Source organism: Oxyura jamaicensis, chromosome 28 (genome assembly GCF_011077185.1).
Source record: "Oxyura jamaicensis isolate SHBP4307 breed ruddy duck chromosome 28, BPBGC_Ojam_1.0, whole genome shotgun sequence".
NCBI lineage: Eukaryota > Metazoa > Chordata > Aves > Anseriformes > Anatidae > Oxyura > Oxyura jamaicensis.
In genome coordinates, this window is record NC_048920.1 from 1962268 (window position 1) to 1989386 (window position 27119).

Here is a 27119-nt window from a genome sequence, read left to right on the forward strand (position 1 = left end):
TGACTGCTCAGGGCTGCACAAAGACCACTGCTGCGTGGGTTAAAAATAAATTCTATGCAAACGTCTTAATGATTATTCAAAAATCTGCTCCGCTGCAAGACAAAATAAAACTGGCAGCACTAATACAGGATTCGGAGCAATGTTATTGCCCAATAGGATTTTTGGCACCGTATCCAAGCCGTTTCATAAATTTCTTTCTGGAAGAAAAAGCTAACGCACACAGCGCACCAGGGCTCACGGGGGTTCCTGAGGTGGGGAAGGACATCTGAAGACCACATAGGAGCAAGAAACACTGCAGAAAAATGGGAAGCAAACCAGAAAGCTTGTTGTCCATCCCAGCCAGGGGACTAAAGAACTGGTGGAGCAACAGCTTCGGTTTAAGGAAGGTTTCTTGTTACTTAATTTAAACAATTAAGACGGGTAGCTCCACGGGAGGGGGCATGCGACACAGCCCCATCACCTGGGCCTTTCTGCAAGAGATGCAAACCTCAAAGTTACACATCTGAGGCTTAGATCAAGAAGTAAATAAATTGTCAGCCCTGATGGGAGAAGGAGAAACCTCGAACAAATGCCATCAGTGTAAGAAGGATGATTTTTTTTTTTAGTAACAATTAAAATCAGCACATTTGTATGTTATTCCAAACTTAAACTGCCTGTGCCGGGAAGCTATTAGCTGCGCTGCAGCTTCTTGATTGAATGTCAGGAGCTCGTTAGAAGGAGCAATTGGTGGGAGCATAATCACTGCTGATCAACTGGTGCCAAATGGAAAAGCTTCAACAAATCTAAAGATCTGGAGAAGGACAGAAGAATTCCCAGCCACACACAGACTGGGAAGGAGAGAAGGTTCGGGGACTTCTCCCGGGGTTATTTCTTACTGAAAGGCTTGTGTGTTTCATTGCACAGGAGAATATTTTCTATTAAGGTCAAAAATTTATATATATATATATATATATACACACACACACACACACACACACACGTGTTCTTGATTAAATTCACACCAAAAAAATCCTGTGTTTATGCCAGTGGTTTCTTCAGGAAAGGACCAATAACACTCAAAAGGACCAATAACACTCAAAAACATTGAAATTCAATGTAAGAGTGACCAACAGAGCTGGAACTATCTGGTAATGCAAAATCCACCTCCTTGTTTCTTAATTACTGCTTGCCAAGCACAGAGGTGAAATACAGCAAGCTGACCGAGGTGGTACCCACGAGCAATTGCTCCGTCAGAGACCTTGCAGAAAGGGACAGGCCAAAAAATTACAGGTCAACTCTGCAGCCGAAGAATTACTTTTGAGAGCAAAAGCTCTAGGCTTTTATCGTGGCTTAAGGCCACAAAAAGCACCTATACACTACGCATAGTCATCCGAGTCTTTCATCACTCTCAGGGGAATTGGGTAAGTCACCAGAATCCGGCCCTGCCCCAGGCACTCAGCCCCCAGCACAGAGAAAGGGGCAGAAGCCCAAGCGTGATGAGAACTAAGAATTCAGCACAATTGGGATGAAGCCCTCCAAATGCTGCAGGGGGGATCCTCAGGGTCTGAAAACCTTGCTGTCAGACAGAAGCAGGGTTGATGATTTTGTTTGATGAGCTTCTGCACTGCACTCACCACTCTTCTATGTGCTCAAAAGAAGTCAAATTGCATCGCTTGTGACTCTGCTCCACATCGCTACAGGCTTCTAGAGATCGCTGATACAAGTGGTGCTGCTCCTGGTCCAACCAGCCAGAAAGCAGCTCAAAGGTTTTCCTCTCTCCTCCAAAAACACGATTCAGACACCGTGCAGGGTATAAGCTACCCTCACCTGCAGCGTTCCCCCCACTGCAGCTCGCAGAGGGGGCAGGCAAAGGCTGAGACAGACAAATATTTTCACAAGGTGTGTGAAAGAAGAAAAGTTAGCTGAAGCTAAAAAAGAGACAGGTGATGCTTGTGAGTAAACAGCGAAGCATTTTGAAGAGTTAAGTAGTTGTATAGATCTACCAGAGCTGGAAGCACACATCACAATCCATCAGCTCACTTTGCTTTTTAGAACTATTTTTGTATTTTGGGCCAATTCTAAACTCGCATACAGACAGCATTACTTGTGAGCAGTGCTGCCAGCACAGACCAGACAGGAGATTCCACAAGCCCTGGCAAACCAGGACGTGACCCGAGTTATTCAAACTCTGCTGCTTTCAAACCTGAGCAATAGCGTGTAACAAACTGGTACGTTGTCTGCTGGGCTTAGGGGGTTCCAGCACCGGGAGCTTCTGCCCAAGCCCTTTTCAGGGAAGATGTCAAACACTGCAACGTTAGCCTACCAGAGAAACTTAAAAGGAATTTAAATCAAATCACATGCTCGTTTCTGAAACAAACCATTGAATAAACGGCTACTATGATGGGAAATCTACAAAGATTAAAGGGCTTTATCCGGCTTTTTCCTCATTCAGAGAAAATTACATTTAAGAACTATTTTTCATTATCTACTTCAGTTTAGTTTTTAAGTGATAAATATCACCACAGAACCTGAACCTCATTTTGAATTCCTCAGGGATCGAGGAGGAGTTACACCTATCTGAAGCAAGATCTGCTTTTCTGCTGCAGGGTCCTCGATCTTTCCCTGCTTTTGCATTCTGTTCAGCAGTCTGCATCTTCTGCTCACGCAGCAGCTGCTGAAGTCGCCCATAAATTTATTGTTACCAAGACAACGAGAAGCAGCTTTAAGCAAAGTAGTAAGGGGCTTTCCACAGCTTCTCTCAGTAGTGTTTCTTCTGCAGGGACAGGGGAATTAGTCAGTGATTCAGTACGAAGGCTAGTCAGGTGCAATCCCAGGAGAGCAAAGCTGAGGAGGCGATTGTAAGACAGGCAAACTGGGTCCAAAAAATACAGAAATCAGCAAAATGACAATCTCAAACTGATTCCCTAGTAGTAGGCCCGATGCTATTCCTGTTCAAGCTGCTGGCAGAATCCCTGCTAACACAGATTCCTGCATTTCAGCAGAAACAGCCTCCACGTCCAGCAGCACAGCACTACACTGCCAGAGAAGAAACACTCCTCCATCCCTAAGCTATTCAAAATAACTTCAAAAACAATAATAACAATTAAAAAAATCATTACAGACACGTTTCCTCAGACCCCCAAGAAAAAATGGCAAGGCTTTTTTTTTTTTTTTAATTTTTATTTTTTTTAACAAACAAAATCCCAGGATGCCAACCAAGCCTCTCGAACAAACTAGCTTGGTAACAACCTTCAAGTGCTGAATGAAGACAGGAGATCTGATGTCAGAGGTTACTTCTGGAGATACAGTCTAACCGAGGGAATAGCTGGAACTTAAGCCCTGTTTATAGTAAACTAGCTGGATACCAGACCTTAATGATTCACCGCTTTAGAGCTCTGGCTCTTGGACAATCGAGACCAGGATGATGTAGGATTACACAGAAGGAACATAAACCATTTAAGATAACCATTAGCTAATTGCCTGTTTTATAGTGTTGACTACTTACTGGAATAAAGGAATTATTTAGGAAAAAATGCACTCATCGATTAAGTCAAAAACGTGGCAGTTCTTTGTAATGCTAACTTGTACAAGGAAGGCATTGGGAAACTGGAAAAGGGGCTTTTAGGTGTTTCTTGGGATAACTGAGACAGGAAAGCATCCTGTTAAGGGACAGGTCCGCAGAAAGGACCATAAGCCAGCTTCCAGCCTAGTGCAGTAATAGTTTAACAAACAGAAGATACCTAATAGCAAAACGTTTGTTTTTAAGCCTTGGTTTTGCACCTCAGCCATTTGGATCTGAGCAACGAAGCAAATTCAGAAATGCTCTCAAAAGTGAGGCTGTTTATAAACCTGCAGCCTGCTCGGATAACATCTCGGGTGGCTGTTATCTTTCACTACGCAAGCCAGTGTTCCTGAACTAAGGGCCAACCTGTCACGGAGGTTGCTTTCTTTAATGCCAGAAGCATCTATAACCTCCCGGCCTGCCTATAAAGCCTGGCTTACTATAACATCACGCTCTCCACATTCAAATCAAAACATCAGTGGAAAACAGGACTCGTGCTGCTGTTTTCCAAGCAAAGATACGGGAAGGGATAGTGCTGGAGCACCCCAGGACCACGGGAGATCCAAGCAAGGTGCAGAGGTCAGCGCCAGCAGATTTTGGGATGTGATTGTCAACATTAACATATGTTGCACAAAACAGTCACCCCAAAATCAAGCGCCAGAAAGCCTCTGGGTTTTTGCAGACCGTTCAGAGTGAATGCACTGCCTCTCTCTAAAATAGCGAGGGCACGCTGGGGTGGCTGGTGGACGTGGTCACTGCCTGCTTCTGACACTGCCCTGCTGCAGTTATTCACCCTACTTTAAACTCCCGGGAGCGACATTTCACTCTAGACCGAGTCTCTCAACGTTAAAACTTAGGAGAGCAGCTTCTTAATGAGTTTATGAGCACACAAAGGAACCCCGCATGAATCAGAAATAACAACACCGAAGCAAATGATTTTACAAGGCTATTACTAAAGAAATGAAGTGGAATTTGTCCCACCTAATTTCAGTACAGAGAGCTCAGCTAGCTTTCTAACTCCCCCCACCAGCAACAGGCAACTGAGTGCAAGTACAGCGACCAGCTTCAGGTGAGGAGCTGAGAAGACGAAGCATACTCTAACCTCTAGTGACCGTATTGATTAGCTTTCTACTAATTACAAAAGGAGCCCAAAGTATACTGCTCCTTTGAAAGATGCCTAAGAGCAGGCAAGGTGAATCCCACCCTGAATACCACAACTAATGAACTGCCGTGTGAGTCACGCGTGAGATTTATTTCAAGAAGTTGCATTATGTTTACACAGTGATAAAGAAAAAAAAGCCAAACCTGCTTTTCTTAACTAAAAAAGATGTATGCATCTTCACGTTGTGCAGGTCTGGTCTCCTTTCCTTAACCCTTGCTTCTACTCCTCTCAGCCAGGTCTGAACCCAACTGAGTCAAATGTAAAAGAGAGCGCACACATACAGGATTCCCAAACACATGAAAAGCGGGGATGGGTTTAGGAGGAAAACCCTCAGCATCTCCATCAAAAGACAGCATCAAGAGCGAAGAAACCCTCCATCCAGTTTGCTTGCTCAACGCACTATGGGCAGCTTTTGCCCCGGCTCTTAGCAGATGAAAAATGATGGCATTGTCTAAAACGAGCAAATTGTCTGAAACAAGTAAAGGGAAGAGAAAGATACGTGGCACAAGAAATATCACGGCTAGGCTCAGAGCTCAGGGAACACTGTCACTGGAGAGCAGCGTTATCATGGGGCACGCTTGTACTGAATGCAGGACGCAAATCTCCAAGAAAGCAGACTTCATTAGTTCCGTTGCTCAGGGAACAACTTGTTTGCTTATGCAACTATTGTGCATGCATTTACCCTTCCAGCCACTCTGATGCAGGCCTCCACGTTAGCGTGTTGTTTTCAATCCACGCTGTGGTGCTGTGTGATCTAATCATTCTCAGAAAATGGAGTCAAACATCAAAGTGGCTGAGAACCTTTTGAATTAGGGAACTTACTGTCCAAACAGCCTGCAAGATACTTTGAAAAGTGCCTGCGTTGCGTGAATGATAGAAAAATATTCCACCCCAGATGTTGCTTTTATGTCCTGTACATCGCTCCTGTCTCTCCGTCCATAAATTGTAGAGCATATTTTCCTACCGCGCAGCGATACAGTGGATGAAGCAGTCATGACTGCATTCACGCTTGCAACCAAAGAAGCAGAGTATGTTTCTAAGCACGTAAGTAAAGAAAGAAATAAAAAGCTTCAGCGTGGTGGTAATAATAATGTTTTCAAATTAGGAACTGCTGGACTAAAGTTGTGTATGGATTTATTATTAGTGCTATATGTCAACTACCTTCTCCATTCCTCTGTCGGTGATGGGCGGGTTTGTACATGCTTGCCAGCTATAACTTACCCTCCCGAGTTAAAAACATATCCATAGTCTCTTTTAAAGGCTTCTAATGTAACAGCATCGTATGAGGTAGGAATTAGGTGTTTTTGAAATATGTAACTTGTCAGACTGCTGGAAAAAATGAGGCTGTCTCAAAGGTACGCCCTGCTTTATTCGCTCAATGCCATCCCCGTTTTAAAAATGCCCAGGATTGCCTTGCCTGCACTTGATGCAATTCTCTTGCTGTGGCCTTTTCTGGTGGGAAGCTAACAGGTAGACTACAGGAGGGGCTACAGGATAGACAATTTGAAGACCCAGTTAGTTCTCTTTAAATAAATATGTTCCTTATATTAAAAAAAAAAAATAAAAAAGCAACTGTAATCATTAACATTAAAACCTCTCACTAGAGCAGTTTCTTAAGAAAGTTTATTCAATATCGCCCATCAAAACAGCTCCTAAGGCTTAAACTCACATCAGCCATTAATTTCACAAGCTTGCCACCTCCAATTCACCATCTTTAGATCCCTACCTCGCATTTTACAAGACGCCGTTAAAGCACAGATCCCTACCTTCGAGCTTTATCCCCCTTTAATACTCGGGGATTTGAAAGATTACCTACAAGTACTCCTGCGGTTAATGACAAAACCTCCCAACTCTAAGCCTCGCCACGCCACAAGCCTCCTGAAACTGGAGCTCCTTTTGAAACCAGCCTAAAAGAGAAGTGTCAGGGAGCCCCAGTCAGCGTCTTGTTCCCCCCCCTCAGGAGCCGGGGAGGGGAGCAATGCCCTTCCCTGCGGCCGGGGGGGACCAGGCAGAGGAGGGCAGCCCGGGCAGGGGCAGCACCCTGACACCCTCAGCGTGTGGAGAAACAGGCTCCCGGCGGAGCCGGAGGCTCCCGGCGTGCCCGTGAGTAAACACCACGGCAACCTGGGCACCCAGCGGGGGCCCCAAGCCCTTCCAGCCGCCGTCCTCCCCTCCCCGCTCCAATCTCGGCCGCCTCCGAGCTCCCCCCTCCTCACGGCCCCTCGGCACTTTGGGGCCGAAAACACCCCAGCGAGCCCTGAAGGTCACCCGAGCCGCTCCCGGGGGGCAGAGCTCCGGGCCCCATTCCCCTCCCTCCGGCACCAGACGGACCCGCAGGCCACGACCGAGCCGCCCCGGCCGCCGCCCCCACCGCCGCGGCCTGGGCTCGGCGGCGCTCGCCAGGTCCAAAGGGTGCTGGCGGCGGGGACCGAGCCGCCCGCCCGCCCCCTCACGGCGACGGGGCCGCGGCCGGGGCCCCCCGGCGCCCGCCTAGGCCGCGCCCCCCCGGTCCCCTACTCACTCTCCCCGCGGCTGCGGCCGCAGCAGGCCGCCAGCAGCAGCACCACGGCCCCGGCCAGCGCCGCCACCGCCGCTCCTCTCGGTGCCATGCCCGCGTCGCTGCGGCCGCCGCGGCTCGGCGCGTCCCGGCTGGGGCGAATCAGAGGCCGCGGGGCGGGCGCGGGGGCCGGGCCGGGTTTCGCATCGTGGGCGAGAGACCCGCCGGCGGGCCCCCCCCTTTTAACAGCGGCCGGCCGAGGAAGCGGGGCGGCCCCGTGCTCCTCCCTGCCGGTCCCCGGGTGCGGCGGCCGCCTCGCAGCGCAGGCCGGGCTGGCGGCTGCCTGCCCTGGCCGGTAAACAAGGGGCTGCCCCCGTCAGCTGGGAGAGGAGCGGGGCGGCGGCAAGAGGCGGCGCGGAGCCGGGCAGGGGACGGGACGGGCCGGGGGAGGAGCGGCGGCGGCGGCTTCCACCTGCCGGGCCGCGGCGCTGAGGGAAGGGGGGCCGGGAACGGCCCCGCAGCCGGGCTTGGGAGAGAAAAAACGGTGGTTTTGGGGGGCTAGGGGTAAAGATTGGGCTGGTTTTTGGCCAGGCACTTCTGTGTGAGGAAAGGGGGCCCAGCGGTGAGGAGCCCGTGTTCAGGATCAGCCATTTCAGTCCCTTTCTCCAGGGGGATTCGGCATCTGATTCATTTTCCTCCTTTTTTTTAATCGTCTGCGCTTTGTAGTTGCACTAAGCCATTACAGTACGTTTCCTGGCAACTTCCAGTAATTTTACCTGGCGCTTGCCTTCACCCCTTTCTGGGAGATAGAGTTATGTAAACTGGAGGAGTAAAACTTTTTTCATTCGAAAATAAAACGTAGTCGTCTTTTAAATCTTTGCCACACCATCAGCTTTCAACAAATCCCACTTGTGTATTGCATTTTTTGCTGAGCGGACCCTTAGGCAGGCCACGGGTGAGCAGAGCACCAGCACTCCGCCTTGGCTCCATTTTCTGGACAGGGACCTGCGTTACGAGAGTTTGCACCGTTTAAAATATTTGTGTTACTTTTCCATTTAAAGAATTGCTGCAGTTGCCACAGGGATATTACATAGTTGTGAATGGGAGGAGGAATGGTCTGTGAAATCACATCTGTTTTAGTATAGCTCATGCTGACATTCTTTGAGATTTCCCAGTTGGAGGGGGTAAGGTCGGGGGCCTGATTCTACTGAATCACTTCAGCGTAAACAATATCAACCGTGATGGTACCTGTGTAGCAATAACTACATCTTAGCATTTGCAAAGTATTTAAATGTTTAGATGAAAGGGCCCTGTTTAAGTGGGGATGCCTTCCCTTGTGATTATTTTAGCAAGAGACAATGTGTATCTGCGCAGCGCATTAGCTGTTGATGGAGCCTGTTGGTGTGTCGCAACTGCCATCATGGGAACCCATTTTCTTGTTGCCATTTCTCAAATGTACCCTTCTACTTACAACTCACAGGTGCATAGGAGACTCAGAACTTAACTCACTTCTCTAAAGAGTGCTCCAGGAAGTAAGGACAGCAAAGGAATGGAAACAGACACCAAAACTACGCGTTCTGTGCTTGCAAATTAACCTGCCTTATGACTGTAGACTTTGCATAAAGCAGAGAGAGCCAAACGTCAACGAGACAGTTTGGGCTATGTGGAATTTATAATGCGACTGTAATAGCAACCTACTTTTGCTTACTCACTTATGTTCTCATTGCCTTTCATGTAATAATGATATCAGCTTACAGATTGGCACAGGAGGATTAAAGGCTACAGATTTATTATCTTTTGCTAAAATACTATTTTTAGTTTCTAATTACTGATGAAGAACATCAGCGTGCAATCTTTCCAGCATCTTTCCCATACAGTCACTGCTACATATTCATCATGCTACAGTACACTAGTTTTGCAATCAGATAAACCAACAGTAGCAATGTGGGCTCTAGGAAACTAAGCCAGCACCTGTTTGGTATTTTTCTAATAACTGCAGTTCGTGATCTTCTCTAATCTCCAACTTAAAAAACTCTACTAAAAATCACAAGTTTGATATATTAAATACAATTCCTTTCTTAAACAACATTAACAGTTCTTTCTCCCCTCCACATACATGTTTTAGTTAAAATAACTTGTAAGTAAGCAGTGAGAAATGGGGATTCATTTCTGAATCGTCCTAAGAAAATGAATAGAGTCTACTCTATCTACCAGGCCCCACAAAGACTATTTTTGTCAATTCCTTACTTAAATAAATCTCATAAGAACGAACTACTAGAGAAGCCAAAGAACATGGGTATGGAACTTTGAAATAATATTGTCTTTTCCAACCTTTAACATTTTTTGATACAGGAAGAGATCTAGAATTACAATACCTGAACAGTGTACACTTGCATGAGGTAAAAAAAATATTTTTTGTAGGGTAAAATTTACAAAAATGTACCAAAAGTACCAGCCAGGTTACTATTTGTGTCTACAGGAATCCCCGGTGCATTTGGAAGATGGTCTTTTCCCTTTGACACTATTTAGAAGATCAGTGTAACAAAATTTTTATGGTACTTTCAGAGCTGGAACCCAAAATGTCCCCTGTTGTAGTGTTTTCCTGAAAAACATACTTCATTTTTTTTTGCCTTCTTTGGAATTTCAGCGGAGATAATACATAATAAACATGTTGAAATACTGTACAGCGTGAAAGCAGTACATCACGAGATAATGCTGGGAGTTTACAGGCCCCATCAAAAGCCTTGTTTCTTTTGAAATCACCCCCAAAAAACTGTCCCATTATTCATCTTTGCTCTACAGTTACTTCACAGCTGCCACGAATCACAGGACAGACTAAAGATGCAAACAAACCAGAAAATAGCAAAATACAGCTGTACGCCTAGCATCTCCTTTTGTAAAGGTGCGCAATGTCTGCAGGGTCAGTGACCTCCAAACCGTGGCCTTCACCGCTTAAAAACAATAAAAAAAAGCAGGCCCTTATCATTTGCTTATTAACAAATTAACAATACAATAGTCAGGGGCTACGGGCATGTTGTTATCATGCACAACACTTGTTTCAGATTGTTATTTTAACATGACACATCTGGTACAGCCTCAAGTACAGAAGAAGTACTTTGACGTATATTGTTGTCCCTCATCCCCCACTGACGTGCCTTCTCCTCTCCCTCCCCCCAAAAATCGGACCAAACCTTGAACGAGTTGTGTTTTGTTTTGTTTTTGCATTCTATGTGCATGGTTTACTGTAGCCCACAAAGGCTGAAAACAATCTTTCCGCAGTCGTGTCCCAAGCTTCCTTTTCTGAGACCGCAAAGTTGGAAGTCATGCCACCCTGCCCTCCGAACGCCTCCGTGTCAAACCAGCCCAACTGTGCTGATGTTCTAACCAGATCCCAGCCCCTCCAGATCAATGCTGCTAGGGCTTGAAGTCCTTGGAAGCCCACCCCAGGCAGTAACATCCCTAGAAAAGGAACCGCTTTTGCACGAGTGAGCTGGCTTGCATTGAGTATGGAAGATGACTTCATCGTAAACTGGCTCAGCCTTACTCCCAACCTTCCGAGAGGGCTGAGACTGCTTGCTTTATCACCATCCCCATGTAGCTTTTCCCTGTTCACGTTAACAACGCTGAGGACGAGCTGTTTAGGCAGCAGCAGTACAGTTCTTCAACGCCTTATCTCCAGGGCCTGCTGTCCGCAGCAGCGCGGACGTACCCAATGCAGCAGTCTTTGCACGCTGCCCTCGGAGCTCTGTCACATCCTTGTATTGGCAACTACGTGTGGAGAGATAACACAGCTTGGCTTCCAGATCGCCGAGATACTGAGCTTGCTGAAAGCTCGATGGCCTGAAAACGAAACGTCTTTTTCTCATGAAACATACACCGGAACCAAACACTGCAGCCGTCTGTTTGGGTGAACTGCCTTTTTGTTTTTGTTTTAGCCAAGCACGAGTACTTAAAGTTCCATGCTAATCAGTCAGTTTATGAATATTCAAGGCACACAAAGCTTGTGAACCCAGAAGGACTTACAAGAAGGTACCTTGGTAGTAATTCTGTTTTAAGAACAAAATAGCTGAAAACTAGTACAGTGACCCAAAGCCTAGCAGCAAGCCAGCAGGCAGAACTGAGAGAATTAGCACTATCTGCTTCATTCACCACTCAGTGTTTCTTACAAACAGGTTCCAGTTACCTAGGTGAACAGTTACCCACAGGAATTAGGGAAGAAAAGGGGTCCACTTAGAATCCAGCTCAGGTTGCCTTAATTTTATTGAGTAAAGTGATTTGTCAAACATCCTTCCCTGCTCACAGGTTACTCACCATGCAGCACACACATTATTCAGCCTCCTGTCCTTTGAAGATGCAGAAGAGCTGCTGTTGAAGCCAACAATAGCTAAGTCTCTGCATCACTGGCAGGATGTTGCTGTAAAGGTTACAGAATTGACTTCTAAGTGACTAGCCCAAAAGCTGAGAATACAGGAGAGCTGACCTTGGAAAATTTATCTCATCCTGTTTAGAGTCACACAGAACTATTTGCCAAATCTCCTAATATAAAATATTTCACGTCATGGATTGACAAAGTTCCTTTCTTACCCTTCCTTCCGTCCACACCAAATCCGATAAGTGAACACTCTTCTCGATGGGAGAAAGCTCAGAGGATGAAGGTCCGGTCACTTTACGTGCTAAGGACAGAAGTCCCCTTTTTTTTTAATGTTGAAACAGGAAACACTGTCAGATCCTTCTGGACAATTCTATTGTTATATTATTAGCAAATACAACCTTTGCTTAAGGTGAAAGTGCCAGAGGGCATCTCTCTGCCACATCAGTTCAAAGCAACTGGAGATGAAAGATGCAAAGGAAATCGCAGCACTCCATGGCCTGCTGCAGTGCTGCCCCGTTCTATCTCCAGTTTTTATCCAGTCTGAATTTTGGATGTCACAGAAGCAGATGCAATATTCAATTTGCTTTCCATTCCTTGTCAGCAAGTTTTCGTTCTGATTCAGCATCACACTATCCAACCAGATTTTTCTTTATTGGTACAACCGCAAGCCAGCACCGGTAACCTGTGTGTAAAAAGCCCAGCTGCGCAGCAGCCGGACACCCAGACACCTCACACCCCTCCGGCCTCTCCACCATTCTTTCCTACAGCTCCTCACAGCACACCTAAGCCAACCCCGCATCTCGTTTGCACAACCTACGCCACTGCTGCCAGGCATGCTGTTCTCTATCAGCAGCCACGTGCAAATTAGTGGCTGCAGCAGCGTCACTCTCTAATGCATAGTATGGGCACGCCGTGCCCCAGGCGACCAACTGGCTACACCAGTTCTAATCTGGAGTTCACCTGTTTTTTTTATTAATGCACTTTTTTTTTATTGTTGTTGTTGCTAATCCACGAGTCAAAATTGGAGGGACAGCCCTCTGGGCAGCACAGCAGAGTTCAGCACACTGTAACTCAATGCTTCGCATTGCTTTATCAAAACGTTTTGCATTTTAGACACAGAACTTCGAGTTCCCGTTTTGATAACCAGTTTGTTCTGTAGCTAGGAGACACACCCTTTCTTTGTAAATGTTACAAATCAAGCATATCTAATCCATTATTCACTAGCTGCTGCTGCTTCCCACTTCCATCTCCTATTAGGAGGTAGCGCTCGTGCCAGAAATGTCACAGTGGTCTCATGTGACAGGTGGTATTGATTTAGCTTCGTCGGTTTTTAATGTCACTCTTGTTCAGTGGGAACACACGGTGAGCGCGCACCAAGCCTCAGCAATGTGGCAGATCAGGACAAGAACTATCAGCCAGTCCCGCACTGGGCTGTAGGACTATGGAATGGCATCAGCACTCTGCTGTAGACCGAGAGATCTGATTATTATTTTCTGCTCCTATCTGCTGTGTTATTATGGTTGAGATTTTTTTCATGCTTGGAACTATGAATCGTCAGACTTCGATTTTGAGGTTTCATTTCAGGTTCGTAGCAGAGAGAACAAGAATGGAAGTGACTGGTCCAGCATCACACGGCGAGCAGTGACAAACCTTCACCTGTCCATGCTCTCCTCTTTTACTGAATACCCCATTAGCAGAGTAGCTGACAGTTTTAGAGAGCTGCTCACAACCTACGAAGTCTGATACGCAGAAGCTTTGTAAAATAAAGCAAAGGAAGCATATGTGCAAAACAAGCTTAGAGATTACCCAGCCGTAGGAACCATTATCGACAGCATTCTGCTCCTAGCATTCATGCATCCTTTCTGACAACTTATCTACTCTGAAAATCCTTCCAAATTATCAAATCCATGTATTATGCCTAAGAGTCTGTCACCAGGAATGTTTGCCAAAAAAGCTTGGAGTGACCCGTAGTTACCGTTGCTGCCAGTCTCAGAACCACTGACACCAGCCTGACATGACCCAAGTCTCTAAAACATTATTATTTTTTCACTTGCTGCCTGAAAGTAGCTAGTCTGCCAAGAAGCCAACCCAGGCCCAGCCCTATGCCCGATAAACATCTCTCCATTTGGATTTCCCAAGCTTTTGGGAAAGTTAAGCAATTCTCACTTCACAATGTTTGCAACTCTCTGAAAGCCATTTCTATATATAACATTATCCTGTGAAGAGAAGCACATCTGAGCCCCATGCGATGAAACTGAGCTGAGGTCTGAAGTCACAGATCGTACAACCACCACCCATACGTTAGTCAAAAATAAAAAACTATCACTCCATCTACGAAACGTCACAAAGCCATGAGTGATTGTTTGTTCTAAACACTACTGGCACAGATCTTCAAAGTGCTTTTGAATTACTATAATTACTAAATGGACTTAAGAAAAGCAAAGGCTGCAACTGCCAATTGACAAAGCAGTCATTGTGTGCAGGCAGATTGCTGGCCACTGAGGCAATTAATCCGTTTGGTTTGCCAGTGCAGAAGGTAACATTCTTCCACTGGGTCAGAGGTAACCAGCAGCTCAGCGCAGTGCTGGAGGCACTACGCTAATGGTCACGCGAGATATCACAAAAGGTGTCAGTAGCTACGGAATTCAGTCTCCGTTCGGGCAGTTTATCCATCAAAATAACAAACACCTACGAAATGTCAATGGTCAGAAGTTAAACGCATCTCTTTCTGAACTGATTTTCTAACAGACTTCTTTGTAAAGGAATTGCTGCTGACTTGGAGGGCTAGATGTTTCCTGGGGGCAAGCTACCACCTGTAATTCCCTTCCAGCTCAGCTCTTTCCAAATGAACTCCTGATTTAGAGGCGCTAAAAAATTACGTGGTTGGTAGCAAAATTCAGCTTTAAACTTGTCTGCAATGAAGCACCACATCTTTTGCAAGCTGGAAAACAAAACAGTTTATTTCAGGTATTAAAGGGGAGATGTTATAGACAATGATGAAGGATTAATGCTGTATCATTCCACTATCTCGCACACACAATTCCAGTTGCGCATTCAACCTCTGCTGTAAAAGAACAGCTCAGCACTGAAATGCCTGCAGGCAAAGCAGTAAACAATTAGAATTCAAAAATAGTTTGGTGACCCAGCATTCACTAACGAAGCACAGTGAAAAGTCAAACATTTCCCAGAAGTTTTTCATGAACTATAGAGTACAAATGTCCATAAATGGATTGTTACAACTATAAATGTCTATTAAGTTCAAGGTAAGCAATAGGCTTCTGGAATGGAATCAGCATTATTACATAGATGAGCAGCTAAAGTAAAAGGCTGTACTTTGCTGTATAATCACTCAGTTGGTAATTATAAATATCTGGCATAATAAATTGGAAGCATGCTGCTAAATGAACAAAAATACTTTCTGTAAAATTGTTAATTGTCTTCATTAACAAAATGTTTTTGAAAGGAACAAAGAGCAGTTCTGAAACTGTGTGTCCCCCATACTGGGATACATTCAAAGAAGGAGCTGAATTTTCATAAGAACTCAGCTGGGACATACAGAGCTTTTCCCTCACCTTCCTTTTGCCTGGGGCTGCTGTGATGACCAAACAGAAAAGCCTAAAATACCCCATCTAGTGGTTACAGACAGCAATCGAAATGGCAAAGGAAGATTTTGGAGTCATGGGCTGCTTCTTTCTTTCTCGATATTAAGCACTGTAAACATGAACACACCAACATTTTGGAGATTAATGCTCCAGGTTTTCTACTAGCTAATCACAAGCTCCTGAAAATGGCTCTTAAACTGTTACAGGAAACCTTTACCGCAGGCTCTAATTTTATCCAGTATTAAGTTTTCAAAATACTTCCTCTAGTTTATTTCAATCTTTATTTTCTTGTAGTAATCTCTTAGAAATACTACAATTGACAAGAAAACTCCTGACCCGAAGAATTTGTCTAAAAAGGTAGTGGCTGATTTTTTTTCTTCTTCTTTTTATTTCTGTCTTGAAGACACCAGCTTCCCTTGCCTTCCTCTTACAGTGAAAAAATATTTGTACAGGTGAGGCCTATACCATACGGAGAGTACTGTGTGTACTGTTCTCTGCTGCCAGGGTCACAGTGTTTTCTGGATGCAAGAGCATCAACATAACTGCCACTGAGCGAGAACATTTGTGCATACAAAAAGGGGAGCAAACATTGCAACTGCATGCAAATTCAGCCCTTCTTCTAAACTGAAGACGACTGCAAAAACAAACATTGATCTGGGAAGAAAGTGAGCCTGAGAATAATTTTACCTGTCGACACTCTCTGAATCCAAGCCAGGCTAGCAACTCAATAGCAGCGTTCTTTTCCTACACCCTACAGCTGTATATGTACACAACCTCATGATTAAATATCCTGTTGGCAGCAAGATCCTAGTTCAGTACAGTAAAGCTGTAAAAAAAATAGAAAAAAAAATTAAGACTTCAACTAAGCATTATTGATATTCCTATTGAGTAAATGCCTTTTACAGGAGGCATAACGTTTGCCACAACCACATTAAAAAGAGAGGACTGTATTTATCTGCTAAGAAATGTTCAGAGCTCAGTGTAAACTGCTATCTTTATCTCTGCTCTTTCCTCAGTAGGCACTACTAACCAAGCAGAAAAAGGAACCAAGTATCCAAACACAGAAAACGCTCCCCGTAGCTTCATCGAATCCACTGACTGCACAAGAAAGATGCAAGGGTAGGCCCTGGACAGCCTCCTTCGGGATGTGACAGGTGGTAAAAATTGATTACTGACAGTTATCACACCCGTTGAGCCTTTTAACTACACTTGTGGAAGTTTTTAAAAAATCATTTTAGTTTTGGGAAAATTCTGATAAAGAGAATCATGCTGATGAATATAAAACAAACTACAATTAACATTATCCATAACAGCCAGTTGACTGATTTCTTTGCATGCTGTTCAAGGCGGTCAGATTCATCCTTGAGCTTCTCAAAGTTCTGGTCTGCCATCCTCAGAGAATGGGATAGTGTCTGGGGGGCAAAGAGAACACATGGTGTATCAGATGACATACGCAGGCAATAAAATGCACGAACTCTGCCCAGGATTTAGACAAAATGCTGCTGACAAACCTGAATGGTGAGAACTCTTATCATGTGGGGATGACTGCACTACCTGTGACTGAGTTGTAAAAACAAGGTCCTTAACAAATGGATTTAATTTACGTTAAAGAGTTCCGGTTTTCAAAGTCAAGTACCAGCAGTTCCAAAAATGCTATCATTTACGGAAGCTTACCAGCTCCTGCAGTCAGAACCCTTTCAGTTTCAGGCATTCCCATCTGAAAGTTCTCACCACCGTTTCTTACAACACAGAAAAGGTTCAGCTGCACTACAGATGCAGACGTTGCCTGCAAATCTCCCCACTCTAATCTAATTTGGAAGCAAGTTATGGCTATTGTTTTTACTAGAGTTGCAGTTTAACCTTCTAGGTTGCAAGAATGAGTTTAGCACTGTAAGGCGCGCTACCTGGTTATCTTGTTTTATCACGTTCTGCGCAGCCAGAGTGTTGTTTTTGAGACTGCGAGCCAAACTTAGCATTTCTTCAGCTAGCTTCTCCTGCATGTCCTGGTGGTGCTGTAACACAGCATCCAGCTCAACTGCTGACTGCTTCTCGTCAGACGCAAGGCCTCTGCAAGGGCACAAGGAAAAACAGATCGGAATTTGTACTTTCTTGTGGGTTGATCGACCTCCCAATGTTTCCCCGGACTCCACACCTCTGACAAGACAACAAGAACACGTAAATCAGCTGGTCATTATGTTTAGGTTTCTACCAACAGGCACTTCACCCAAATGGCAGTGTGTCTGTGATTTGAAGGTCATTGGCAAAGCAGTTCCCAAAACACAGAGCACCAAAATATGAGATTTTGACTTACTTCCGCTTCCGTATGTTCAACTCCTCAGAATCTGGAAAACAAGTAAAATTTGTGCTTTGGCATACTATAAAATCCCATGCAATCATCGGCTGAAGAAACAAGTTCTCTGCAAGGGATTTTCAGATGTTCAAGGATTTAATCCCACTTGACCCTCTATGCCAGGGAATATGGATTTCAAATGCCTACCTGCTTTCCACAGGGAAAAGACAACTCATAAGATCACACGTTTGGTTGAGAGAAAAAAAAAAAACACAGATGAATCATATCCCCGAGGGCATGGTTTAAGCCCGTGTGTTCTTTTTCTTGGTGTTCTCTTTCAGGACACATTAAATTGGCCTAGTTCCAGCCACTGTAACAGCAGCTATGGAAACCACAAATTAATTCCTACCGGTTCCCTACATGAAAAACATGGCTGTATGTTTCAGAGGAATTCAACAACACCTCTGAGCTGCTACGGTCACATGATTTACTTAGACCAGAAGAAAACAGGGGTAACAGTAAACATAATTAGCTTAGGGATATGGTTTAGTGGAGGACTTGTTAGTGTCAGGTCAGAGGTTGGACTCGGTGATCTTCGAGGTCTCTTCCAACCTAGACTATTCTGTGATTCTGTGATAAACTGTCCTTTCTAATGCTACAATTAGAACATCTGTTTTAGTATGAATTCTGGAAAAATAGGTTCCTGCAAATCCCTTCTACCTCACTGTAAGAGTGCTTACACTTTCACCTAGTAGATGGTTGTGTGTTGTGTTTGTTTCCTCCTCTCATCTTCTATCTTGAAAAGAAGCAAATCACTAATTTCAAAGTACACCTTGGCCAATATCAAATACCTGATCTTCCTCTTTCTTTCCCTGTAAGACTCAAGTCAACTAAAGTTAAAGAGAACAAGAGATTAAACTTACCACTGATAGCCAAGGGATCCTGGAAAGCAGAAAGAGAAACAAAACAGATTACAGTGGGCAAGTGAAAATGTTTGTACGGTATTCCAAGACCTGCAGGGGCAGCACAGTGCCTGTGTCCAAACCACAAAAATATGGTGACTCACCACCCAGCCTGGGACACATGGTGGACATGCTATGCGTTTGGAGGCATAGCCACCAAAGGCAGCTGAACTCAACAAGAGAATCTATAAACAGTAAAGAAGCAGCAGCAGCAAAACATACTGTACCAAGCAGCTCACTCCTCATCTTGCCTGTGCAACGAGCTTTTGTCTGCAGATGAACTGTTTTGGTAGCTGGGGTTCTCTCTTTGGTTGTGGTAGGTGTACGTCCAGGGGCCAAGAACTGATTTGCCAGTGCCTTTTCAGTTGATGAACTCTGTAAGTAAGAAGAAGCAATGAAAAAAAACTCACAAACCTCATTGCATCCTGCAGTGCGAGGCCACCTGGATATGCGACCAACATAACGAGGAAGTACTTCCACAGCTGCTTCACATAAAACAGTGAAGTCAATGTGAACAACAGCACTGACAGTATCAGCTCATTGGCATTTCATAGCTCTCCAGACCCACGTGGCACTGTACAAGAGGGATGAGGCCTAACAGACAGTACCTGCCCTTAGATTTCAAATCAAAGAGTAGGGAAGGTATTGGCAAGATGCATTCTATGTTTTTTGAAAAGAAAGAAGTTTCAGAATTCATACAATACAAAATACAGTGGTGAGAACATTCATATTTTATCAGGGACTACCTGATCAGATTTTAAACAAGTGTTATTTTGAGACATAAGATGAAAGGAAACATAGAAACAAGGTAACAAGGAAAAAATAGGTGGAGAATACTTTAAAAGTCCTTTCAAGCTGAACTAAGATATCTTACCAATTTTTCAGCTTCTAAAAGTCCCTTTAGAAAGTCCACTTTTCGGGAGTATTCATTCAGCAGTTCTGGGGCAGGCTTACTATTGGAATTGAAAAACAAACAAACAAACAAACAAAAAAACTATGAAAACCAGTAAGCCTCAGCACTTAGTTACTTTCCAAATAAAGACAACTTTCCAAATAAAAGAAAACAGTACGTGATTCTTTGAAGAAATAGCCTCAAGCTGGGAACACTCCTGCAACCCCCTTCAAGTCACCTTTCCTAGGGCACTGTGGATGCTGATGGCTCAGGCCACAGCATGTCCAAAGGTGCATGGGCACCGTGTGAGGCCAAGACCTGATGATCTTTGAGGTACCTTCCAAGCCGAGCCATTCTATGATTTTATGAAGGGACGTGTCTGCAACCATGAAAGAGCTGCACAGCTCCTTGTGGTGCTGGGTTGTGCCTGCTGCACACACACGGTTTCCCCTTAACAGACAGGTATCTCCACATGGATGTGTACATATTCCTGGTGCTTGGGGGCTACATTTGGCTTACAGGTAAGAGAATGCTGGCAATGTGGGACACTCAGGTCTTCAAAGTGCATCTCACCTGGACTGCTTCTTCAGCTCTCGGAGCATGTCTTCAAGAGCAGCCACATACTGGGAAGAAAAAGGTTTTTAATCGTCAGCGTTAATAAGATACATGCTGCCTGGCAGAGACTGCAGCATGCCTGAGAGGAAGCCTTGAGTTTTAATACTACAAAACACCCGCTACCTCACTTTATTTCGAGGAGGCGAACCGTACTGCTGAGGGGCGAGGGGCTCCCGGGCCGCCCGCGTTTCCCGGCCGGCCTCGCCCCGCGGCGCGCTGCCCCTGAGCGGCCGGGCCGCGCCTCACCTTCTCCAGCCGCCACTCCTCGGGGTCTCGCCGCTCCGCCGCCAGCGCCTCGCAGCGGCTCAAGAGCCGCATCAGGTTCAGCTCCAGCCGCGTCGCCGCCATGGCGGACCGGGGCTACCGGAAAGCGCCTCAGCCCCGCTCCCCGGAAGGCGGGCGCCATCTTAGGGCGGGGCGGGAGAAGGGGCGGCGAGTGAGGAAGGGCTCTGGACGTTTCTGTTTAAAAATAAAATCTCAAACCTAAACCTAAACACGCCCCCACGCATCCACACCGGCCGCTGCTGCAAGGAACCGGTAGGGTGGCATCGACACAGCCTCCGCAGCAGTGCTTTTCACTCTCCTTGGAGGAACAGCACCCAGCATCGGGGATTTCAGACCAATTCCACAGCAATGTGCATGCAGTGCTCAGCTTTAAAGCGTTTTATGCATTGCTGCGCTTTGCCCTGAGGCATTTCAGTACACACATATGAATTGTGAGGGGTTGAGGTAGCTCTGCACAGCACAAGGTCTGTGCTGGGCTGTGCATTTGGCTCAAAGGGCACCCAAATACTTCATGGTGACACCAGTTTTGCAGTTAGTGCTTCCCCTGCGTGGAGAGCTTTCCCAGTATGATTTGAAGTGCTGACAAAAAGCAATTCAAAGCAGTGGCTTCCTATCCAAGAAGTTGTTCACTCAGCAAGGCAGGTACTGGCAAAAGAACATTGATAAACTAACACGTATTTTTAAAAAGTGCAATGTATTAATAAACATTTTTATACATTTTGGTCTCTGTTAAGGCTATTACAACATTAACCGTTTTGTAAACCACACAAAGTTGTCATAAAAACATAAAAAAAAAATAAGGCAACACACATTGACGCAAAGTCACTGTTGGTCCCATTAGAGTCCATTGTAAGGCAAATGGAAAAAGGCACGGCAGCAGAATCAGGGGACTTTTTTTTTCCCCCCTGTACACTCAATCCATGTATTTTACTCAAAAGTTTTGTGGTCTACTTCCTTGCAGAGATTTAATTTAAATGAAGCATATTTCTTTTAAACAACCTTGCTTAACCCTTACGGTACTGTATGTTTCCAGGCTGTCTCCCAAGCAGCCACTTAAAGAACATGAGAAGTCCACAGCCTCCAAAGGGTTAAAAACAAAGCTGCAGTCAACTTTTGAAAGTCCAGACAGCTTAAGTATTTCATTCGTCTGTACACGGAATGTGGGAGTAAGGGTCCGAAAACCTCCGTTTTACTTTTGCTGTTGGTTCATATTCATCCAGAAGTTCCTGAGCGTGGGCCGCTGCAGACCCTTGTGCAATGTATACAGAGTGGATTTTATCAGTTCGCCTTGCTGGCTGCTCCCTTCGTTTCACCACTGTTTGAGACTCTTCATTAGCTGAAATCCTTCCCTGAGATTCTGTACATTTGAAAATCCCAGGAGGAAGCTTTATATTTGCTATTGGCATCACTGGAGTTCGACGGGGCACTTTAATCTTGGACAGTGTTAAAGATAATCTGCGTCTTAAAGCCAGGGATTCAGAGGAAGAGCTTGAATAGGTTTGCAAAAGAGAAGGCACTTTGCAAACGTCTTTGGCAGGCATATTGGAGCTCTGAGCACGGCAGTGTAATCCAGAAAGTGTAATTCCTTTAAAGAAAAAATACACCGAAAGCATAAAAATGTAATTCGATATAAGCAGCTGTGACCAGATAACATCTGGTCACCTGGCTGGCTGTATGTGGTGAAATATGTAGAATAAAAAAAAAGCACACACTACCTTAATACTGACCTTCGGTATCCATCCGTCCTGTTCTCTCCTCTAGCAGGCTCTCTGTGCTTGCCGAGGTCTCAGAGTCTACATTTTCCTCATCAGAGCCTCGCTGATCAAGCTCAGGTAACCGATAAGTTATATCTTCCCTACATTAAAAGAGACCATAGCACTCTAGAAATAACGTCTCTGATACTTTAAAAAGTTTTAAAATTTAAGCAGTACATATTTCAGAGGTAAACCATCATGAGTAGAGTCATTAAATAATAATTGTCTTGTCTAGTCCTTTACATTTTCCTTTTCACCTTCATAAAGGCCTGTAGAACATAATTAACTCAATTATTTAGGGACGTGGTTTTAGGGAGTGATATCAATGGCAGGGGAATGGTTGGACCAGATGATCTTGGAGGTCTATTCCAACCTTAATGATTCTGTGAAGACAGTATACTGCTTTGCTGTCTCTATTAACTCCAACTGCAAAAGGGCATGACCTACAGAGATGAAGGGTTTTCAAAGCTGTGACTTACTTTTCTTCTTTTATCGACTGTAGGCGATCAATGAGAATCTCTTTTTCTCGGTTATCAACTTCAGAAACTTCCTCTTCTTCATTCAGTGAGTCCAGTTCTGAGTTGCTACTGTCATTTCCTTTGACCTGTGGGCTTTTACTCTGCAAGAGTTTTATGAGTTGGTCATAAGAAGCTACCCAAGCCCTGACTGTCTGCTAGTTCCAAGGTGGAAGACAAATGAGTAGGACAAATGAAAGGCTCATGGAATTGAAGAGCTGTTAGTTATTCATACAAATGTTTCAAAAGGTAATAGTGTTTTTTTCCTATTCACCTGATTTATTTGTGTTACCTTTTTTGAAGCATAATAGTTTGATTTGCCAAACTAACCTTAATTTTAGCAGTTAATAATAAGCCAAATTATTACATCCAAGTTATATTCAGAATGTCTATAAAATACCAGAGCCAAGGCAGGACAGGTCAGCAGCACTGCATGCATTCAGGGGAGAAAGTTGCACCAACACATGCAATCTCCAGTGTTCAAGAGTTTTTAAATCCAAGTTATAACACATGTAGCAAGTTTAGTCATGCAATAGTACCATTAAGAGAAAAAAAAAAACATGCACTCTGAACATAGGCAATGTACATACCAGCATCCCCTCATAAGGGGAAGAAAACCCAAGTTTTACAGGCCAGAGCTAGAGAGAGATAAAGACCAAATTCACTATAAATGTGACTTCAGATCAGTCAGGAGGTGGTGGCGGTGGTGTTTGTTTTTTTGAAACAGTACAATAAAAACAAAAAAAGCGTATTTGCCCTAATAGAAAGCAGCATATTTTTGTCCACCATCCATCTCTGGAGTGAAGGAACTCATTTGCCATGCTACAGACTCTGCAATCTTAATTCTACTGATTGAATTATATGGAAATAGATTTAGACCACTATAAGAACAGACTCCCACTCCTGCACCCTTTATTTATCAAACAGACTCCAGTACAGCTGTATATTTAGGAGCTACCTACAGGTTTGGGCAAGTCCAAATCTCTTCCCACCTCACAATTCATCTTTGACTTACCAAATAGGGTGGACAGGAAAAATAAGCAGCACATCCCCTCCCAAAGAATTAGCGGGATGCTTTCTGCTGGATGGTGTGGTTCTGTGGTTTATCTCAAAACTTACCGTATTCTGCCGAAGCAACGAGAGTCGTCGAAAAGCAATGCTTTCAGCTGCTTCCAGCTGATTTATTTCATCCATTTTTATCTTGTACTTCCTTATCTGTTCCTTTATCAGCATCTCTACACACCTGGACAAAAGGGGAAAAAGTTTATTGAGCAGTCTCATGCTATAAAAGCTCTGGGGACAACCATGGTGGGATGAGATGCCTCTCCTGTCTTGGGGATGTTTCTCACACACACATGGTCTGCAGTCAGACTCTCCCAGTGCTGCTTTACAAGGGGAGCACTGCATGACATCAGGATGAACAGTCCACCCACCACAGCAAGCAAAACAGGACACAGAGTGTTGCTGGTAACAGCACATGCTCTTCCTGGAATAATCAGAATCTCTCATGTTGACTCCACACAGCAGTTACAAGTGTACAGACATTACCATGGCTGCTAACTGCTTCTGTTTTCTCTGCATGATTTCCCTGTGCTGGTACAGATTGTAAGATACAAAATAATCCTGCATCTGCCTTTTTTCACCTCTATACCCCCTGTAGGTAAATTACAATAAGCTGTCATTTTCCAAACTGTTTTCATTGGAGGCCAGATATGCAGTGAGGGTCTTAAGAGCACCAGAGCTGCTAGAGGGTGAAGAGAACAAGAAGGATCAAGGCCAGAACCTTCTTCAGTTCAATGAAAACTCAGAAGGGGGTATCCAAACAACTACTCAGAAGGGGGTTTCCAAGTATGCAGGAGTCAGTTTATACAAGTCATAACAAACAGCAGGGACTCTCAGCAAGATGTATATGCTTAGCATACAGTCCCTGATAAAACATTATGTTGATATAAAATACAAACCTAATTTATAAGGCTTATACATCAGTGAATTTAAAAGGCCTGGAAAAAATTAGTTGGAACATTTTCTAACATGAGTATCTGATATAAACACAGATTATGAACCTTAAGACTAAACCACAGTTTCTCACATTTTTGTCAGTTAGAAGAGTTACGCTACTCTGAAGTTTTGTCTCTTCCATAACATTAGGCAAATAACTAATCCTGAACATAGCAATGTAAACAAACATCCTATTTTATGCTTTGTAAATTCGGGACAGTTGGAAGGACTCAGACAAAGACATAAATTGTCAGCACTAGCAGAGCCAGTATAATCCTCAATTATAATTGAGGATTATAATCCTTATAATCCTCAATTTTTCATCTTGATATGAATAAGGTTGTAACAAACTCAGGTGACAGTACTAGCCTTTCATGATATTTTGAAGGACTATTTGTAGCAGACTGTTAAAACTTACATGGTTGTTTTTGAAACATCCTTCATGCTGGTTAAAGGGTCTGAGGTATCAGGACAACGCAAGAGGCACGGAGCAAAAACAATGGCCAAGGCATTGGGTGACATACGGTTGACATCTTCTATCAAAGCCACTCTGAAATTCAATGTTTAGAAAAAAAATAAGCAAACCTTGCTAGAATATCAGCCATCTGGTCAAACTTTACCAGAGTTCCCTAATAAAGATATAAAAAGGCCCCTTGGTTACTGAGTATGTACAACAGTACAAGTAAGTGTTTTAAAATTGATTTCACACCTACTAAGTAGAGAAGGTTCTGTGCATAACAAAAAGGAACAGAAAGCCACTAAGGTTAAGCTTAGCAGTAAAAACTGGCTGGTGATTCAGTGCTTCCTCTTTAAAAAACAAGTTTCCCTGTGTTCAGGGGGGAATCACAAACTTCAAGTTCCTCAGATGAAAGCAGCCCCTTTATCAGTATCATTGCTTCCAACACTAGCATATATGCAAGCATTTATAAGCCTTATGCAGTCCCTACCACACATATCATCATCCACAGTTTACTAATTTACCAATATTTACTACATTATACCCCACGAATTCCTGTGTTTAGAAAAACTGAAATCTCTCGGATACACCCTATCTTCAAAGTTGTATCAAATCTTACTGAAGTTGAGAAAAATACACTGGGTGGTAGAAGTAAGCATGCGTCTGTTTTTAAGCAAACTACCAACTTCAATTCTTTCATTTCTAAGCCAGCAGTACAACCCCTACACTGACACACTCAAGGGTTTTAGGCTTTTAGAAGGCTTTTATGAACTCAAATGAGTCACATGGAGTTTTTCTCCAACTGAAATAATTAAACTCATTACTTGACTAGGTGGAAGATGAGTCGTTCCAAAGTGTCGTGATTTGCTTGTGGAAGCTGTTCGAGGACACTGTAAATGGCACAGAGTTGCTCCTGTTTTTCTGGTAGTTCTGCACAAGGGGAGAAAGCACAAGATTGTAATTGCTGTGCAACACTAGTGGAAAGGAGCCAAGCACCTTCTGACACTGCCTCAAGCATTCTGCAATAGATAAGAGTTTAATTTCTTAGACGCCATTTCACTTACTAATTGGTGTACCTGGATGTTAAAGTAGCCCTAATGGCACTGCAATTTACCTATTTTTTTCAGATGCTGTTATCATTAGCAATCATGAGATGATGGACCATGATCTACAACAATATTTAAGATGCCCTACTGCCACTGAAGGTAAATGAATCTAAGGGAGATCTATCTAGATCTAGGCCAGAACATCAAGGAGAATCAAGGATAAAAAAAAAAGCTAAGAATCTTGCTGTCTTTTCAAATTAGAGATTGTATAGTGACATTCAGCTACAAAAAAAAAGGAGTTCTGAAGCAAGGACATGTAAGCTAGAGGACAAATGCCCTGAAAAATCCTCCACCCCCCCCTTTTTTTTTATTTTTACATAAAATGTTTAAAATCATTGCTGTAAATCAACTGGAAGAAAGCTGTTTAGCTAACAAGAGCATCTTAGAGATTATTTTACCACGTAAAAAAAAAAGATAATAAAAAAAAACATTGCTTCAGGCATTTCTATAACCTACCTACAGCACGAAGAAAATCATTGTACTGTGCCGAGGTCATTAGTGGATCTGGTAATTCCCGAAGCCATTGCTTAAGGATGCCCGTAATAGTGTGAATAGGGTAATTCTCCAGTTTCACCGAGTTTGGATCTGAAATGAAATGTCTTCATTTAATGTAGTTCATTTCTTTGATGCATACAATGGGCAACTGAGTAGTAACTCAGAAGGAGAAAAGAAAAAAAAAAATCTGCTGATAGGCACATGTTACAGAGTAGCTTTTGCCAGCCAGAAAAAAAAGAATACAGAAAAAAAAAAAGAAAACATGCCCACCAAAAAGCTGTTTTTAAAACACTAACAAGTGGCAGATGCTATCAGAATAGAAAAGAATTGAAGGGAAAACTGGCATGCAAGGAAGTCAAGTGTGGACAACATTGCCAGACCTGCTTGCAACAACTGCTTCAGCTCCTTCATACGATTTGCTGATCCTGATTTCCTGTAAATGCCTTCTGTGTAGAGGCCATGCATCTCCACATACTCCAGCAACTTCTCCATGACAACGGGGACTGAATTTCTCTCACTGGTCAGGGAACTCACACATACTCCAAAGTGACGTGGTTCTGTATCCTGTTCATTCTG

General features: G+C 44.0%; 3 protein-coding genes across 15 annotated transcripts in view; all 3 read right to left on the bottom strand.

Annotated features, from left to right (window-relative positions):
* The window catches only part of INSR (insulin receptor), a 54745-nt gene extending 47310 nt beyond the window's left edge, over positions 1-7435 (bottom strand). The window contains exon 1 of one of the 2 annotated variants that reach the window (XM_035348004.1): positions 7225-7435. In XM_035348004.1, coding sequence (XP_035203895.1) covers positions 7225-7312 — 88 coding nt within the window. In that variant the 5' untranslated portion in view covers positions 7313-7435. Of the gene's footprint in view, positions 1-6971; positions 7024-7224 lie in introns of those variants that run through there. The other variant, XM_035348005.1, reaches the window with a different exon arrangement.
* A 7069-nt stretch (positions 7436-14504) lies between these two features.
* USE1 (unconventional SNARE in the ER 1) lies at positions 14505-20342 on the bottom strand. The gene is made up of 8 exons (XM_035348049.1): positions 20180-20342; positions 19892-19941; positions 19301-19379; positions 18649-18801; positions 18388-18406; positions 17486-17516; positions 17079-17241; positions 14505-16586 (listed from the first exon to the last, which is right to left on the bottom strand). Exons 1-8 carry the CDS (start codon positions 20279-20281, stop codon positions 16404-16406), a joined length of 780 nt encoding a protein of 259 aa, XP_035203940.1. The 5' UTR covers positions 20282-20342; the 3' UTR covers positions 14505-16403.
* A 551-nt stretch (positions 20343-20893) lies between these two features.
* MYO9B (myosin IXB) overlaps positions 20894-27119 on the bottom strand; it is a 45793-nt gene continuing 39567 nt past the window's right edge. For 8 of the 12 annotated variants that reach the window (XM_035347974.1, XM_035347970.1, XM_035347973.1 and 5 more), the window contains 9 exons: positions 26924-27116; positions 26505-26633; positions 25767-25872; positions 24904-25035; positions 23607-23730; positions 23078-23125; positions 22452-22591; positions 21946-22073; positions 20894-21803 (listed from right to left, as the gene is read on the bottom strand). In XM_035347974.1, the coding sequence (XP_035203865.1) occupies positions 21358-21803; positions 21946-22073; positions 22452-22591; positions 23078-23125; positions 23607-23730; positions 24904-25035; positions 25767-25872; positions 26505-26633; positions 26924-27116 (1446 nt within the window). In that variant the 3' untranslated portion in view covers positions 20894-21357. Of the gene's footprint in view, positions 21804-21933; positions 22074-22451; positions 22592-23077; positions 23126-23606; positions 23731-24903; positions 25036-25766; positions 25873-26504; positions 26634-26923; positions 27117-27119 lie in introns of all 12 variants that reach the window. The other 4 variants (XM_035347975.1, XM_035347976.1, XM_035347972.1 and 1 more) reach the window with 2 other exon arrangements.

What these genes read in the sequence shown, in the direction of transcription:
- USE1 (XM_035348049.1), bottom strand. Translation starts at nt 20,281, where the DNA reads ATGGCGGCGACGCGGCTGGAGCTGAACCTGATGCGGCTCTTGAGCCGC. An exon ending in GAGCTGAAGAAGCAGTCCAG is followed by an intron (nt 19,380 to 19,891) that starts GTGAGATGCACT and finishes CAATTCCAATAG; the next exon opens with TAAGCCTGCCCCAGAACTGC. An exon ending in TTGAACATACGGAAGCGGAA is followed by an intron (nt 17,242 to 17,485) that starts GTAAGTCAAAAT and finishes GTGCCCTTGCAG; the next exon opens with AGGCCTTGCGTCTGACGAGA.